Consider the following 18662-nt stretch of genomic DNA (forward strand, 5'->3'; position numbering starts at 1 on the left):
CCTGTCTGGTCCTATTGTTATGGACACATTTCAGCTTGTGCAGCCTGGGGATGCTGACAAGGTGGTTGGGGGACCGCGGCCTACCACTTGCTCTTTAGGTCCTTGCCCCTTCTGGCAAGTGAAGCCTGCCGGGGCTGGCTGTCAGGAGTGGTCGATGCCTCATTAAGGGACAGGGGAGTTCCGGCGGTCTTGAAGGAGGCAGTAATGAAACCATTGTTGAAGAAGCCAGGTCTGGATCCCGTGGCTACGGAGAATTAATCACCTAGTTTCAAATCTACCATTTGTGAGCAAGGTCTTGGAGAGTGGGTTGTGTCATGTCAGCTCTAGGCAGTTTTGGATGACACTGATTATTGAGATCCGGCTGGGTTCGAGACAGGAACTCCCTTGGTCACCCTGGTGGATGACTTACGCTGGGGAATGGATGCAGGGACTATGATCCTATTGGTTCTCCTGGACCTCTTAATGGCTTTCGATACCACTGACCTATCCTTCTGGACCTTCTCTCTGGGATGACACTTGGGGGCACGGTGTTGCAGTGGCTCCAATCCTTCCTGGGGGGACGGAACCAGAAGGTGGTGTTGGGGGATGCTTGTTCCACCGCCTTGGCCATTGACATTTGGGGTGCCTCAAGATTCTGTCTTGTCCCCCATGCTTTTCAACATCTACATGGAACCCCTGGGAGAAGTAATCCAGAGGTTTGGGCAGAGGTGTCATCGATACGCAGATGTGTGGGTGCAATAGAGGAGTGGATGAAGGCTAACAAGCTGAAGCTTAAACTGGATAAGACAGATGTTCTGTGGGTTGGGAAATCCACTAATCTGGATGGAGGTTTAGATCTGACTCTGGACGGGGTTATGCTCCCCCTGAAGGGCCAGGTATGCAGTCTGGGAGCGCTCCTGGATGCAGCGCTTTCTATGGCGTCGGTTGCCAGGAATGCTTTTTACCAGTTTAGGCTGGTTCGGTGGCTGTGCCCCTGTCTAGAGAAAGCTAACCTAGCCACAGTGACACATCTTGGTTGCATCCAAGTTAGATTACTGCAATGTGCTCTAGAGGGGCTGCCCTTGAAAATGATTCGGAAGCTGCAAGTGGGGCAGAATGCAGCATAAGGACAGTTGTGGGAGCTCTTCTGTATCATTTACATTGGTTGCCTGTTAGTTTCCAAGGCAATTCAAGCTGCTGGTTTTGGCCTTTCAAGCCCAAAATGGTTTGGGACCACGTTATCTGAAGGGCTGCCTACACCTGTATGAGCCTGCCCAAGCATTAATGTGAGAGAGGGGCCCTATTCTCTGGCTCACTGGCACTTGCCATTAGGCTGGTGCATACCAGAGAGAAGGCTTTCACCCCACACCTTTGGAATTTCCTGTTCTGAGAGGTCCGTATGGCTTCACCACTGCTGCCTTAAAAACAAACAACAGCCCTGAAGGCTCCTTTGTTGCATCTGATGCTTAAAAACCGTCATGCTGCTCTTGCTGCCTGTGCTTAATCGCAACTCCGTGTTCATGTTTTTGTAGTACTGTAAGCCGCCTTGCGTACCACCCTGATGGCAGGAAGCGAAGAGGATCTCAAGAGCCTCTTGCTGAGGGTGAGAGAGGAGAGTGCAAAAGCTGCTTTGAAACTCAGCAGTTAAAAAAACGAAGATCGTGGCATCTGGCCCCATCACTTCCTGGCATATGGAAGGGGAAGAAATGGAAGCAGTGACAGATTTTACTTTCTTGGGCTCCAAGATCACCGCAGACAGTGACTGTAGCCATGAAATTGAAAGACGCTTGCTCCTTGGGAGGAAAGCTATGGCAAACCTAGACAGCATAGTAAGAAGCAGAGACATCACCTTGCCGACAAAGGTTCGTATCATCAAAGCTATGGCTTTCCCAGTAGCAACGTATGGCTGTGAGAGCTGGACTATAAGGAAGGCTGAGCGCCGAAGAATCGATGCTTTTGAACTGTGGTGCTGGAGAAGACTCTTACGAGTCCCCTGGACTGCAAGGAGATAAGATCAGTCCATCCTAAAGGAAATCAACCCTGACTGTTCATTGGAAGGACAGATACTGAAGCTGAAGCTCAAATATTTTGGCCACCTAATGCGAAGAGAAAACTCCCTGGAAAAGACCCTGATGCTGGGAAAGACTGAAGGGAAAAGGAGAAGGGGACGGCAGAGGATGAGATGGCTAGATAGCATCACCAATGCAATGAAAATGAACTTGAGCATGCTCCGGGAAAGAGCGGAGGACAGGAAGGCCTGGCGTGCTATGGTCCATGGGGTCATGAAGGGTCGGTCACGACTGAACAACAACAACCCGCCTTGTGAGGGCAGAGTGCCCTGAAAGGTAGGTTAAATCTTTGTAATAATAACAACACCAGCAGTGCAAGGATAAAAAAGACCGTAAACCTGAAAGACTAAGGGGCCCAGGAGAACAAAAAGAAAACCCACGCAGGGCTTTGCAATCGGAGTTGAGCCCAACGTCACGTCTGAACGCGAGACCCGCGTGTAGCTGCCTGCTTCCGCAGCCTCCTTTCTGGCCGCCAGAGGGCGCTCTTCGCCGCAGGCGTTTGGCTCCTTGAGGGTTGACGTCGCCCCGCGCAGCGCTTCCTTGCTCGATTCGCCTACTGAGGGAGGTTGTCCCGCGGCGGCACCCGTCCCCCGCTCCGCCTGGGGTTGTCGAGGGAGAGGGGGGCGCCCCTTCCTTAGCGACCAGCTAGGCGCTGCCGCCGTCGTGGCCGCCCTCGCCCCCCGATTGGCCGCCGGCGCTGCCGGTCGCGCGCGGGGGCGGGACGGCGGGTGGCGATTGGCTGGGCCGGGCGGCTGCTTCGGCCGGGCAGCGGCGGGCGCAGCGGGGTCGGAGCCGGCGCGCTCTCGCCTCGTCTCTCCGCCGCCCCCCGCCCCGCTCAGGCCCGCCAGCCCGCCAGCCAGCCAGCCCGGGCCGGGGGGCGCCCAGCCCAGCCCAGCGCGCGGAGCGGGACCATGTCGGGCCAGGAGCAGGAGCGGGCCAAGGAGATCCTGAGGGGGTTCAAGCTGTATCCGGCCTGGCTGGCGCGAGGGCGGGCGGCGGGGGGGGGCGGCCACGAGGGCGCGACTCGAGGAAACACGGCAATGGGGAGGCGGGAGGGGCAGGGCCCCCCTGCCGGCCGGCCGGCGCCCTCCAGATGTGTTGGCCGGCAGCGCGGTGGGCCGACACATCTGGAGGGCGCCAGCTTTGGCTGGACCGGTTAGTTACGGCGCCTCTGCCTCGGAGCGGTGCGGGGGGTGTCTTGCGGTGTATTCCGACTTTTGGCCGGCGCGGTATGGGGATAAATATGGTGCCCTTAGGCGTGGAGGTGGATGTCAAGGGATGGATGTGGCACCTTTGGGGGTGATTTGGGGAGGTGGGGAGAATGTAAGCCGCTGTCTTTGGTCCGGGGGGGAGGGGGGGAGAGATCCTGCGGTGGCAATGGAGCAGTTTGAGGGAATCTCGTATCCGGAGCATGGCTTTTTCCGCATGCCAGTGACACTTACTTTGGACAGTGTGAGGTGGATGCTTTAAAAAAAGCGCCCTCTGTTACAAATGATCCTCAGCTTTAGTCTGCTGGGAGGGGGCCTGCGGTGGGCATGTAAAATGCATTCGCCTCCGCTTGTGTGGCTCTGGGTCTAGCGTGCTTGGTGTCTTGGGAAGTTTGCCAGGCTTCTGTAGAAGGAGAACTGATTCTAATCGCAGTGCTGGGAAGAGCCAGAAGCCTCAGTCGCAGCCCTTTCTCCTCCTGAACCCATGGCAAGAGGCTGCAGATGTGAAGCTTCTCCAGGATTAGCCCACATAATCCAGATCATAGCGTGCCAAGAGCAAGAGCGGGTGCATTGCTGCGACAGGCCTGCAGGGCAAGCTTGAGAGCACTTGAGCAGATTGGCCGAACCGCAATCGAGGTGTGTGGGTGTGGGTGTCAGGAACCAGCCTGATCTGAGCAGGAGGGATACTTTGCTTGTCTGAGCGGTTCTGATGAATGAGCCCCAAAGCTTGTAGTTCCAAACTGTCAGCGGTCTTGGACTCCAATTCTAGGCATACTTTCTCAGCAGTAAGCCTCATCAGACTTATCAGGACTGACTTCTGAGTAAGCATGGATAAGATCTGCCGATTAGTAGCAATTAGTAGCAGACAATTTGATAAGGTTACCTTACACCAGCCCTCCCCATCCTGGTGCCCTTCAGATGGTTTGGACTACAGTTCTCATCAGCAAGCACAGTCAGACATCAGGGATGATGGGAATTGTAATCCAAAACATCTGGAGTGCACTAGGTTGGGGAAAGGCTGTCTTACACCAGTGAGAGAGAAATGCAGAAAGTCCACCTGCAGCATCCTGTACAATTTGCCAAGTGTTGCAAGGTGTTAGCAAATAAAATGTAGAATTTCCAGCTCAAGGGTGCCATGCAGTAGTATTTGGGTATCTCTAATAGGGAGAAGAGGGCATCTCTGGGATCACTACTTCCATCTCATTGGGAACTGTGGGCCTTGATGCCAGGAATTCAGAAGATGGACTTAGTGGGCCACCTTGCACAATCGCTGGCACCATGGCTTAAAGAAGCTGCAGTGGGTTGTGGCACATGCCGGCCATCATTGTGATATTCAAGCTACAGTGGGCGGTCACCGTGGCTTATTGTGATGTGCAAACCCAAGCAGGGTCACTTGTTGCCGTGGTTAACATACCACCCTAGAACACTAGTGCAGCCCATGGGTTGTGGGCGGCTTGTCACCCACGGCGACAAGCCACCCTGCCTGGGTTCCCTTGCCACAGCTTGAATATTCACAATGGTGGCCTGCACACACGGCAACCCACCGTGGATTATTTAAGCCACTGTGGGGGCTGGCAATTGTGTGAACTGGCTCCGTACCTTTCTGGGTTCCTTTCAGTTGTGAACACTGCAAGTTGGGCAGCCTTTGGACTGTTGTCACATGCTAAGTGGATCCAAATTATCTTATTAAACTGGGGGAAGGTTCAAACGCTGTCTCCCTGTCTGAGGCAAAGCCTATGATCGCCCAGCTTGAGAACTCCTGGAATAAGCTGCATAATCAGCAACATTGTTGTTGTTGTTGTTCAGTCGTTAAGTTGTGTCTGACTCTTCGTGACCCCATGGACCATAGCACGCCAGGCCTTCCTGTCCTCCACTCTCTCCCTGAGTGTGCTCAAGTCCATATTCATTGCATCCGTGATGCTATCTAGCCATCTCATCCTCTGCTGTCCCCTTCTCTTTTTGCCTTCAATCTTTCCCAGCATCAGGGTCTTTTCCAGGGAGTTTTCTCTTCGCGTTAGGTGGCCAAAATATTTGAGCTTCAGCTTCAGTATCTGTCCTTCCAATGAGCAGTCAGGGTTGATTTCCATTAGAATGGACTGATTTGACCTCCTTGCAGTCCAGGGGACTTGTAAGAGTCTTCTCCAGCAGCACAGTTGGAAAGCATCAGTTCTTCAGCGCTCAGCCTTCCTTATAGTCCAGCTCTCACAGCCATATGTAATCAGCAATGTACATTGAATTATTTTGTATTCTTTGCACAACTTGCTCTCTTGCCTATTTGTGTTCATGGTGGGGTGTTTTTGTTCGGTGTTTAGGATTGGAGAAAGGACTACTGAAGCAGTGGAATATTAGGGCAGAGATACGTCCATACGTAGTGGCTCAGTAATGCTGGATAAAGAAACTTTCTGAGAAACCTATATAGCCCCTCTTTACTATCTTGATCCAGAGAATTCTTTTATGCACTCCCAGATCTTGGGCACTCCCAGTTGGACTCATAATAGTTTTTGTTTGGACACTAGCAGTCCCACATTGCATTGCAAACTGCTCTTGAAATTGCCCTGACTTCTGAGAGGTGGCTTTCCTTTGTGGCATGTGGGACTGTTGATTTAAAACAAGAACAACTTGGCTGGGTACATGAAACCAGTTGGATGTCTAAATAGCCACTCGCCTGATTGCCTGTGTTGAGTTAGGATTGTTTCTAGGTGATCAAACATCAAAAAGCTTCACAGAAGGTTTTTTTTAAAGAAAAAATGATGTGTGCATAGATGGACTAGAAAAATGTTGTCATTTGGTAACTCCTTTGGATTTATCTGCAAGGCTAGCCTCTGCTTTTCGCAGAAGTGGCTTCCTTGTTTTCCTCTCAAATCGTGAAGACTAGAAACTAGTTTTAAAGGAAAAAGCTGAAACCATCAATGTAAGCCTCTGGATTCTACATGAGAGACGGCAGCATGGTTGTAGGTTTCTAGAGTCCTTGTTTATGATAGCACCTGCAGAATTCCAGGTGCTTTCCAGACTGTCCCTGTTGTAAAGGAGATTACAGCCTGGAGCTCAGGGGCTAGGAAGGCAGTGGGGGGCAAGATAGGCTAAGATGATTCTTTGCAAGTGAGAATTGGCTTGGTGAAGACTTAAAAGACAGCATTTGGAGCATCCAAGGTACACATTGCAAATAAGCAACTGCAGGCGAATCTTACGTAGTGAGAGTCAATGAGGTCCAGGCTTGAGAAATGTTTAAGTTCCCCGGTGTGCTTCCTTCTCTATGATTTTTTTGTGTTGGAGTTTTAAAGTCTCTCCGGGTTAGGATCAGTGTTTTCTTTGCAGTGGACTCACCTCAGTCCTCTTGGTTTTGATGGAACTGTGCAGCCAAGCTGTTTCTGATAGGAAGCCTCAGAGTCAGAAGCCAAGAGGTGGCTGTGTTTCAACTGTGCTTAGCCGGTTTGCTCTGAGAGGGCAGGGCTCCTGCTTGCATGCGTGCTCAAAGAACCTCTTCTTGCCTTTCTCCCTCTGCTCCTCTTGGTTTGTTTCTTTCCACTTTTCTTCACACTCAGTGCCACATAGGTAGGGGAGACTAGAATGGAAAAAGAATGTTGGGTTGGATCCAGACTTAGCCATTCTTAGAGTAGACCCATTGAACTCAGTGGGACTTAAGTTAGTTGAGACTAACTTAAGTCCCATTGATTCTGATGGGTCTGTTCTAACTATGATTAAATCTGGATCCAGTCCTTGCAGTACAATCCTAAACGTGTGTACTCAGAAGTAAGTCACACAAGATTTGATGAGTCTTACCCCTTAGTCAGTGTGTTTAGGACAGCTGTACACATTTAAGCCTCCCACTGATGAGATCATGATATGTGCTTGTTAGCCTTCTCTGTGAATAACTAAGGACAATCTTGTGTGTGTTTAGACAGAAAAAAACCCTACAACTCCCAGCATGCTGAATGGGGTATGCTGGGAGTTGTAGGCCTTTTTTCTGCCTAAACATGCATAGGCGTGCACCTGAATCACTTTTGTTGGCTGTGTGACTTCTGTTCTTCTACCACCCCACCCCAATCATCTCCAAGATGTATTTTCTCAAATCTTAAAACAGCCTTGGCTGTCTGGGATATGCTGGGAATTGTAGTCCAACACATCTGGAGAACGCCAGGTTGGGGAAGCCTGCTTTAAAAGCTGACTTTGCATTCCCTTTTTACCATAGTATCTGTGAAGTGCCTAAATAACTAGGTGTTAATGCAGTTGATTCCCACATTCAAATTATACTTGAATTTGAGATCCAAGAGATCCAGCCCCTGAAGGAGAATTGCTTGTGGACCAGCAGCTGTGCCAGAGGAGCACATGGGCAGGGCAGTTTGTGTATGTGGCACGTGGCCCATTGACCTGCCATCCCCTTCCCCAAATTTTTCTCTGGGAAAGTTAGTTGCTGACTAGAACTATAAAAGTGTCATCAGAATTTCCCTGAGGGCATAAATGGGACGTTTTCACATACAGCCACCTCCGCTGCTCTGCCCAGAGTTAGGTGGAAAATTGAATGGATCATTTTGATGGATTTCACATCTGAAACAGTTTTTTACCCAAAGATGTAGTCTCTGTGTTGATATGCAAGATGAAGTGAACCAGGGTGTCTTGCCTCTCCATTGGGTATGAGAGAAAGCCTTAAGTTACCCCCCAGCTGAAGAAGGCAGAGGCAAGTGGAAGGGCTCAACAGACTATTGTGGCAGTCCTGGAGGGTGGGCCAGCTTCATTCTTCAGTGCCTCCCTTGTTCATTTAGATCTTTCCAACAAAGTTGTATGTCTTGGACAGGCACACTGTGTAGCTGCCTTCAGGTTGCCAGTAGGCATGTTACAAGGCTGCAGCCTGCTTCTTGAAGGCAGCGCTGGGGGCTTTATCCTTTTTGAGCTAGAAACTTGCGGTCTGCTCCATCAGATCCTGTCGCATTGGTGAAGCAAACCAAACCTAGATCTGATCGGGGCCTGTATGGGGGATCATTGCGAGCCCTGCTTAAGTTAGTTACTCTGACATTTCCCAAAGGGTATCAGAATGATATGAATTCACCTTTGGAGATCGTTCAGTGGCTGGTTGCTCAACCCCTTCTTCACTGTCTTCAGCTGCCCCAGCCTTCATCCCTGTGCTGCTGCTCCCTCTTTCATAGGGTCATTCAAGGCAACTGTCTGTGTCACACAGTGAGGATGGAGCTGCATACATCTTCTCTATTGCTCAGGCCTGATGACCACAGAGCTTTTTACTGGGCTTTCTCATTCTCCCTTCTTGTCTTAGACCAGGGGTGACTACTGTTTTTCAGCCCAACAACTGGTTTCCATTTAGCAGTAGCTCAATTGTCTGAGCTGTGACTTATTTCCTGTAATGGGAATAATGTAGGAATCTGCTGTGGGAAATAGCCTTGGCCCTGAGTAGTTTGGTGCGACCTGGTGTCCTCCGGATGTGTTGGACTACAGCCACCATCAGCCCCAGCCGGCATGGCCAGTGGTCAGCAATGCTGGGAACTGAAGTCCAAAACAGCTGGTGGTGGGCACCCAGTTGGGGAAGGCTGCTCTAGGGAGAAATTCTAAGTTCTAAGTGATTAAGGGTGCAATCCTATGCTGGCTGGGGAATGCTGGGAGTTGTAGGACTTTTTTTTTGTCTAAACATACATAGGATTGCATCCTAAGAAGAGTTGGTGATCTGCGGTTGCTCTTTATCCTGAGGATCAATTTATATTGCTATTATATTTATTATATACATATAAATATATTTATATTTATATATTATATTGGGACATGTGGTGGTTTGGCTTCTGTCTGTATTGGCATTTACTGGATAGGCTGCGCATGCTCAAAGCTGAATCCTTTCTATGATGGCCAGCATATGGCTGGATTACCACAAGCTGAAGATCACTAGCGGTGCACTTTCAAGCAGTCGTGAGACCTGCATAAACAGCCATGTGTGAGTAGGAACGTAACCCTTCTTAAGATGACCCCTGAGGACGTTTATACGGTAAATTTGCAGGTTGGCCAGGTTATGGGCTTGGAGCTGTTTAAGTGAGGATTCCTGCAGTGAGCTCAGTTTTCATTGCTTTCTGCTCACTAATCCTCCCTGCAAAATCTGGGTGGATTTTGCATTCCAGCATACCATTTATGTACAGGTACCACCATTACTGGTATCCTGTTGGGAGGGTTTGTTTTACAGATTTTCTGTGAGATGGTGAGGGTCCACCTGTCTCATTGCTGCCACAAATAATAGGAACCAAGGTAAGGGTTTGTTTGTTTGTTTATTTATTATTCATTTCTATACCGCCCAATAGCTGAAGCTCTCTGGGCAGATCACAGAAGGGTTGACTTCGACCTGACATTTCTTCTCCATGGAGGAACATATTACAGTGCATAATCTATGACAGCTGTCCCCATCCTGGCTGGGGGATTATGGGAGTTGTAGTCCAACACATCTGGAGGGCACCAGGTTGGGGAAGGCTGATCTGTGAGAAGTTATGCATAACAGATCTGCAAACCCTTTGCAGATGAGCAGGCTACCCTGGGATGGAACTCTCTTGCCCAGAGGAAATTCAGTCATCTCTTATTGTCCTGCCAAATGATATGAATAATCTCACTGCACACCAGGTTCAGATATTTGATGAAATGGCCCTTCCGTTGCTTTCTGCTCACTAATCCTCCCTGCAAAATCTGGGTGGATTTTGCATTCCAGCATACCATTTAGGTACAGGTACCACCATTACTGGTATCCTGTTGGGAGGGTTTGTTTTACAGATTTTCTGTGAGATGGTGAGGGTCCACCTGTTGCCAGTTTGCAGATGAATAATCCTGAATGCTTTTCTTTTGTTCAAAATGGAAATCCTATATTATTTTCAAAGTATAGCCATAAGCTGTGTGAGTTACTGATGCCAAACAGGGCTGACAGTTGAATAGATTTCTGAAAATGAATTCCTTAGCCGGTAGCCTCTGGCAGGCAACCACTTAGCCTTGCATGTGACCATGTGTTTAGCTTCTGACTTGCATGGACAAGGTTTGGACTTCCTTCAGCATCTATAATAGGACTAGTTATAGCAAGCAGCATCTAGCTTTTATATAGTAATTTAGAATGTTCAGAATGCTTTATGCCTATTATATTGCTGTGAGCCTTACAACAGCCCTGTAAAGTTGTCAGCATTATTATCCCGATATTGCAGTCAGTGGATAAGGCCGACCAAACCTGGCTTGCTAATGAGTTCATGGCAGAGGCAGGGTTCAAAGCAGGGACTTCTGGGTCCATAGATCAGCCTCTTAGGGCCAAACAAAAAGTCATGGCCGCAGACCCAGGTGACAGGAGCTGGTTGCTGCTGAATACCTATAAAGCAGAAGGTGGGGGGTACAATTTGAAGTGTAGCATTGGCAGCTGAGAGAGGCGTGCTGAACCTTTCCCCCAAAACTGTCTTTCCCTTGGTGAGCCTCTGAAGACTGGGAGGGAGAAATCCATGCTGGGAGAAAAACAGTTGGGGAGAAATGGTTTTGACAGGGAAAGGGTTCAAAGTCCTTCCCTAATGTGCTTTAAATCTGTCCATCCTGGAATGATAAACCTGTTGACATCATCCAGGTTGGGTCATAACACTACACTATACCAGATCACAATGAATTTTATGATAGCCCCAAAACAGAGTTTGAGTTTTCAGATGCTCTCAAAATTTGTCTGGGATTGTCAGTGTTTATCAGAATCTGTGGAGATACACATGGACCTGTGGAGATGCCTGATAATCACTCTAACCTTGTACACAAGGTCTCAGGCAGAGGTCTTTTCCAGACCTACCATCAGGGGATCGAATCTGGAATCTTCTGCATGCCAAATGAGTGCTCCTACCACTGAGCTATGGTGCTTTCCCATTTAATTTCCTGTGTCTGTAAACTGAATGTAAAGCTACACTGAGGCTGCAATCCTGTACACACTTACCTGGGAGTAAGTCCCATTGAACTCACTGGGACTTACTTCTGAGTAGACATCTCTAGGATTGCACTGTAAGTGTATGCTTCACTCCTGCATACAAGAGCCACAGGTTACACATGTCAGACCACTTGTGAAAAGATTCTTAAAATTTGGGGCACCTTAGGCAGAGCAGGGAGAAGCTTGGAATATCCACCAGGAATTTCTCCTGTGCAGCGTAATTGAAAAGTGGGAGCTACATGATGGCTGTTCGTTTGTTTTTTCAGTGGGATGGGATGGTCTTATGAATCTCTACAGCAGGAGTGGGCAACCTGTGGCCCTCCAGATGTTTTGGGCTACAGCTCCCATGATCCCTCACCATTGGCTATTCTGGCTAGGGCTGATGGGAATTGTAGGCCCGAACATCTGGAAGGCCTCAAGTTGCCCACCCCTGATCTACAGGATTGAGCCTTTTAAACAAGTGGTGGGGAACATCTGGCCTTCCAGATATCATTGGACTATAACTCCCATCAGCCCTAGCCAGCATAACTGGTGGGGGGTGATGGAAGTTGCAGTCCAACAGCATCTGGAGGACCACACATTTCCCATCTCTGCTTTAAGTAAACATTTTTTCCTTTGAAAAGCAGAGTATCCAGCTACAGTTAAATTCAAAGCAAAAGCCCATGCTAAAAAGCAGCTCACAGGAGAGCTGAGCCTTTAATCTGCCATAAGTCGTCCACTAAAGTTTCTGACTGGAGTGCTTCTCATGATTGCTATGGACATCCACTTGCTAAATAAAGTAGATAATGCCATTTCCCAAAATTTTAGCAAACACGGGATTAAGCAGATTCTGCCGACTCCTCGGCCCCAAGGACAAATGCACTTGAGTTGCGCACTTGAGTTGCGCACTTGAGTTGCTCTGCCAAAAAAGCAGTGTAAGGTCGCACTGGGAAATGGCTTGATGATCAGGGGGCAGCAGTGACTGGCTCAGAGCAGGGCTTTTGAACTTGGCATTTTGGCAGCTAGAGCGGGGCATTAAATTGCTGGCTGTTTTTTGTGTTTGGCCCATGCGGTGTATGGCTCTGTGACCAACCAGAACGAGGTCTCCAGCTTGTGCCTCTGACTGAACCCCGGCAGGCTGCCCTTGATCTATCATGCCTCTCATCCCGACCCAGGGTGCTCTCCCTCCCAGTGATGCAAAGAGCTTTTTACCTGCTCCCTCCTTCCCTGATACTATTGCATCTGGTCCCATCATCCCTTCCTCCTTCTTCCCATTCCCAAACAGCAGAAATGAAGGTGTGCAGGCACTGCGGGGAAACGGAACCCGTTTGCTGCTCCAGCAGATCGCTTCTTGCAGAGAGCAGCAGCACCCATCCAGAAAGAGCTCTTTGCACAGTTGCATTAGCTTCTTCGTTTAGACTGTCTAGAGCAAAATGCCAGTGCTGCCATAACATAAGAAAATCAGAAGAGCCCTGCTGGAGCAGCCCAAGGGTCCATGTAGTCTACGTGCTGCTCACACAGTGGCCAAACAGCTGCCCACGGAAAACCCACAAGCAGGGCGTGAAGGCAGCAGCTCCCCCTGCTCGTGTTCTGCAGCAACGGGCGGTGTTCCTCAAATGCTGCTTTGAGCATCTATAAACTACATAGAGTTAACCTATGAGATGAGCATTGATTTGGGTCACAGTTATGGTGCACTAAAGATGTATGGTGTGCTTTTCTCAGGTGCATTTCAAAATGATGTCACTGGCTATTTGAATGGCTAGTATCTAGGACCCTCCTTGTGGGGGAAGGTGGAGCACGAATGACTCTGAGGCTCATACTGAATAAAGCTCGTTAAAGTCAGAGTCCTTTGGATTCTCTGGACTGTGGGCAAAACAGGTGGTTTGTGTGAGAGGTGTCAGCCAGCTCTGCAATCATTTCCACTTGCAGTTTTCCTTCCCTGTCAAAGGGTGGGTGGGTGACAGTAGAGCAATAGAATTTTCTTGGGCGGGGGGTGGGGATGGGGTAAGCAGTCATCTCTACCCCTGCGTTGGATGTGGATATCATTTGTACACAGTGAGCTTCACCATCACATGGATAACGTCTGGAGCAAGCTAATGAGATCCTTCTGATGACTTAGTTGCTCTCCTGCTTCCCCTCTGCCCTCCTTTTCTCCTCTAGGGCAGAGTGACCTGCCAAAAGGACCTTTTCTTCCTCTAGCTCGGCCTTCACTTACCTGGCCCCTCCACATGTGCTGGAGTACAACTTCCAGCGTCCCTGGGCCAAGTTGGCTGTGGGAGTTGTAGTCCAACACATCTGGAGGTTGGGGAAGGCTGCTCTAGCTCTTTTCTCTTCCAGAGGACAGGACTGGTAGCAGGGGTGGGGTGGGGGGGCTCTCTGGATTCCAGTGTTCCTCAGCACTCACTTTCTCTGGGATACACAAAGCCACGCTGTTCAGGAATGTGTAAGGCAGCAGGGTTGGCACAGCACCGGGAACAGCTGCCACGAGCTGGTTCATAAATACATACCGTAGCGAGCGGTCGCTTTTTTGAGTGCTCAGGGGCAGTCTCACGACTGATGTCTCGTTCTTCCTCCCGCACGCATACTTCACACCTGCAACATTAACCTTGCAAGTGCTAAATGTCTGTGTCACTCCTTAGTTTAAGGACAAGAACAGCCTGCCTTCTTGATCATGAATGGGCAACTGCCACACTGATGCCTGGCAGGCCCCTTCATAGAATTATAGAATCATAGAATAGTAGGGTTGGAAGGGACCTATAAGACCATCGAGTCTAACCCCCCGCTCAATGCAGGAATCCAAGTCAGAGCATCTGACTTATCTTGAATGCCTCCAGCATGGGAGAGCCCACTACGTCCCTAGGTGATTGGTTCCATTGTCGTATTGCTCTAACAGTCAGGAAGTTTTTCCTGATGTTCAGCTGGAACCTGGCTTCTTGAGCCCATTATTCCATGTCCTGCATTCTAGGATGATCGAGAAGAGATCCTGGCCTTCCTCTCTGTGACAACCTTTCAAGTACTTGAAGAGCACTACCATATCTCCCCTCAGTCTTCTCTTCTCAAGGCTAAACATGCCCAGTTCTTTCAGTCTCTCTTCATAGGGCTTTGTTTCCAGTCCCCTGATCATCATAGGAATTGAGCACCTCTGCCTTTTCTTTGTCATCTGTTATCATTTCTCCATCCTTATTTAATAGCTGAACCACCATTTCTTTCCTCTGTCTTTTACTATGCACGTACCTGAAGAAAGCCTTTTTGTTGCTTTCAGCATCCCTCGCTAACCTCAGCTCGTTCTCAGCTTTAGCCTTCCTGACACCATCCCTGCAATTCTGTGCTACCTGCCCATACTCTTCCTTTGTTGCTTGGCCTTCTTTCCACTTCCTATATGTGTCCTTTTTCATTTTCAGGTCATCTCTAAGCTTTTTGTGAAGCCACACTGGCTTCTTCTGTTGTCTTCCACCTTTTCTTCTTATTGGAATTGTTTGTAATTGTGCCTTGAGAATTTCCTTTTTTAAAAGCTCCCACCCATCTTGGACTCCTTTTCTCATTAAGTCACTTGCCATGGGACCTTACTTATCATTGTTCTGAGTTTATTAAAATCAGCTTTCCTAAAATCCAGGGTATGCTTTTGGCCACACTTGGCTTTTGCTTCCTTTAGAACCAAGAACTCAAGTATAACATGGTCGCTTTCCCCCAGAGTTCCTGTAACTGCTACTTTATCCACTAAGTCATCTCTGTTGGTTAGGATCAAGTCAGGGATAGCTGATCCTCTAGTTCCTTCCTCTACTTTCTGTAGGAGGAAGTTATCCAGCACACAAGTCAGGAATTTCTTGGCGGGGCCATGTTTTGCAGAATTTGTCTCCCCACAAATATCGGGGAAATTGAAGTTCCCCGTTACTACTACATCATGCTTCCTTGAAACATTGGCTATTTGCTTTTCAAAGATTTCATCCTTGTCTTCTCCTTGATTGGATGGCCGGTAGTAGACTCCGACCACCAGGTTCCTTTTATCCTTTGCTCCATTTATTTTAACCCAGATGCTCTCGATGGGGCTACCAAGCTCCTCCTCCTGTATTTCTGTACAGAGATATGTGTTTTTAACATATTGTGCAACTCCACCTCCCTTTCTGTTCCTTCTGTTCTTTTTGAACCAGTTATATCCTTCAGTTGCTGTATTCCAGTCATGAGAGTCATCCCACCAAGTCTCAGTTACACCTATCAAGTCATAGTTTCCCTCCTGTATTAAGAGTTCAAGTTCGTTGTGTTTGTTTCCCATACTCTGGGCATTAGTGTATAGATATCGAAGACCATGCGCTTCATAGTGTGGCTTTCTTCCTAAATGTTTGTGAAGACTATTATTGGGCGCTATTAGAGCTGTTCTCTCCGTTGTGGTGCATGAGCCTTTGTCCATTGTTACCCCCAACATTACATCTCCCTTCCCCGTAGGATTCAGTTTAAAGCCCTCCTAATGAAGTTCTTCATGCTGTGGTCAAACACATTCTTTCCAGCCTTTGTGAGGTGCAACCCATCCCTTGCCAACAGTCCATCTCCCAGGATGTATAGCCCGTGGTCCCAGAATCCAAATCTCTCTCGTCGGCACCACCTTCGTAGCCAGTCATTCACCCGGAGTATTTTTCTTTCCCTTTCTATCCCTCTTCTAACTACTGGAAGGATGGATGAGAAAACTATCCAGGCCCCAAAGTTCCTGAGTTTCCTTCCCAAAGCTTCAAAGTCTGACGCGATTTCTTCGTAGGTCCACTTGGCGGTATCATTTGTTCCCACATGGATGAGAAGAAGGAGATACCTGTCAGTGGGCTTTATGAGTGCAGGCAACCCTTCAGTCACGTCTCTAATCCGTCCTCCCGTGAGATCGCATACCTGGCGAGTCCACGGGTCTTCGCGACACGCTTGGGTTTCGATCCCAAGCAGCAAGGAGTCTCCCACTACTACTACTACCTTCTTTCTCCTGGGCGCTGCTGTGAGAGCTTAGCTAAGGTGATCTCCAGATTGAGTGCCACATGCAGTACAGTGGCAGGACAAAGACGTTACCCTCTGTTTTGAAGTGTTGTTTCAGACTTCTCGATGACTCATCTGACAAACAAGGGTTGGAAAATGCACCATGCTCTTGAGCCTGTGGGGAGTTGGGTTCGGGCACTGACCTCGCTGCGTGGCTTCCTCCCCTTTAAAGCCTGTAGAAGCAGTTCAAACCGCCTCAGCTGTTGCTGCTCTGCTGGAGAAACGCCCCTGGTCTGGGTTGCCCTTTCTCTAGCAGAGCAGCCAAGGTTAGCTGAGTTCTGCCAGGGTAGGCAGCTGGGACAGTGTCAGGGAAGGGGGCTGAGCAGGAGATTTTTCCCCACTACTTTGCATACCCCCATTGAACTCATAAACTCCCCTGCCTTTCCCTCTCTGCCTCCCTTGCCAATTGCTTGCATCCCTCTGTGGATGGGGCAGCAGGAAGAACTATTAGCCTCTTCTGTAAGAGGCTTCTGGGGCGGGGGCGGGGGGGATTGCCTGTGGGTTCAGGCATGTCACAGGTTTAGGTCTCTAGGTGACATTTGCCTTCCCCAAGTTTTCAATCTGTGCAGTTTGTCTGGCCATCTAAGTCTGTTGTGGTGTTTTGGCCAACAGCAAGGTGCAGTTAGAAAGAAAAAGGAAGTCTGCTTAAACATTTAAATAGCTTCTAATGATGAATGGAAAAGAGTTTGTTATGCCTTGCTTAACAAAGATTGAAGTTGTGTTAAAGAGAAGCCTTTGTGTTTTCAGGTGGAAAGGGAAACTATTGATTGGAGTCCCCACCCTGCTGGCTGCGGGCAAGTCCCACACTGTCAAGTGCCAAGGTGGCCATTTTGGTGGGAGAGAAGTTACCATATGACAAGGTCTGATGATGGACTTTCACCTTGGTGGCAGAACTCTGTCTAGCTTTTGGAAGAGGAACTTCTGATAATCTAGATATGGGGAATGAAATGAGTTGGAGGCGCGTGCAAACAGCTTTTGACATGAGCATAAGGTGCCCTGTTTCCATGCGTCTAACCTCTGCAGTCCAGATACGTGGGGTGCTTCATTCCATAGCTAATGGAAACTGGGATGGGACAGCTTGTGCGTCTGCCTCCTGAGGGAAGGTACTTGCCTCTTCCTAGTACTTCTTGGTGCTTCTTGGGCTGGTGGTTATGATACTCTGAGTACAGATCTACTTAACAGGGTTGTACAGATCAGTACATACTGTTCTGTATTGGGTGACTGTGGCCTCCTATTGTCAGTTTGTTGGGATTCTTCCATTTGGACTTTCCCTTTGTCAGTAGTATACTTTTAGCAGCAATATTTGCAAGAACAAACTTTTTTTTAGCACTCCTCTTGAGAGGAAAATCCAGACTCCTGATTCCTCCTACCTCACTTTACAAAATCTGTAAGAACAGACATGATCAGGGATTGTTAAACTGAAGTAACTGTCTCTGTGAAGAAGGCCTCAGACAGAGCATATATGGTGTGTGCACGTGTGCGCACAGTAGTATGGGGGCACACAGGTTCCAGCAATGATACAAACAGGCTCTGGAAGATGTATTTAAAATTAAGATTGGTGTGCAGCAGTGTAGACCAACCCTAACTTCAGATAATTTTGTGCTTTATAATGTGTGGATCTGTAAATCCATAAATAATACCATGCAAGCAGAGTTAACTGTTCCTTTCTGATGAAAGACTCTGATACCACTCGAGAAATCTGCACTTACAAAACCCACGGAGCACTGCTGTAGGTGAGCGAGGGGTTCGAATTTCACAAAGAATTCCGTTTTTAGTTTTTCCCCTAAGCCCTTGAGACTGGCCAAACCGTCTGACTTCAGGACAGCTGTACCAGCAGCCTGACGCGAAGCCCAGGAGCTGTAGCATGGCAGGTCAGCTGTGGCAAGGGAATAGATCAGGCAGTGGCGCCAAGACACTTGGCGAGATCGGAAGCCCAGGAGGAAGTCACAAGGGTGAGTGACTACTTACTTATAAGTAATTATGTTTTGTTTTTCTTTGAGATTTCTGTCCTATCTTTCTGCACAAGTCACCTAATGCAGGACTGCTGGAAGGGCTGACAACTTTTCCAGCTCATTATACTGTTGGTCCCCTACTAGTTTCCAAGATGGCCCTTCAATTTCTTACATGTTTAATGTCGTAATTACATGCATATCTCACCTTCTGCCAAAAATGGCGCTGAAGGCAGCTAACGATAGTAAAATACAGATAAAACAAAATCTCAAAACGTAAAAGCAAATCAGTTAAAAACACAACAATAAAAAAGAAATAAACAGTACCCAACCAGGTACAATCCCCTTCAGCAACAAACCAGCTTACATGCCAAAGTCCCTGCCGGTAGGACAGGAAAGAGGGAGCCAACCTAGCCTTCCTTATTGTCTCTCTTGAGCTTTGAGAGTTTTCTGATAAGTGTGTGTTCATAGACCTTGCCCAAACATGGCACAACTGCAGCCCTGAACATTAGCTGCAGAATTCAGTGTCCTAAAACAATTGAGTCTTTGCCAG

At 48.5% G+C, this 18662-nt stretch overlaps 1 protein-coding gene across 1 annotated transcript in view; it reads left to right on the top strand.

Moving 5' to 3' along the window:
• Positions 1-2785: 2785 nt before the first annotated feature.
• The window catches only part of PDE6D (phosphodiesterase 6D), a 49759-nt gene continuing 33882 nt past the window's right edge, over positions 2786-18662 (top strand). The window contains exon 1 of the mRNA XM_084847723.1: positions 2786-3012. Within this exon, the coding sequence (XP_084703849.1) occupies positions 2960-3012 (53 nt within the window). The 5' untranslated portion in view covers positions 2786-2959. The remainder of the gene's footprint in view (positions 3013-18662) is intronic.

Source organism: Heloderma suspectum, chromosome 3 (genome assembly GCF_057233095.1).
Source record: "Heloderma suspectum isolate Gila_16-S chromosome 3, 16-S_ref, whole genome shotgun sequence".
Lineage (NCBI taxonomy): Eukaryota > Metazoa > Chordata > Lepidosauria > Squamata > Helodermatidae > Heloderma > Heloderma suspectum.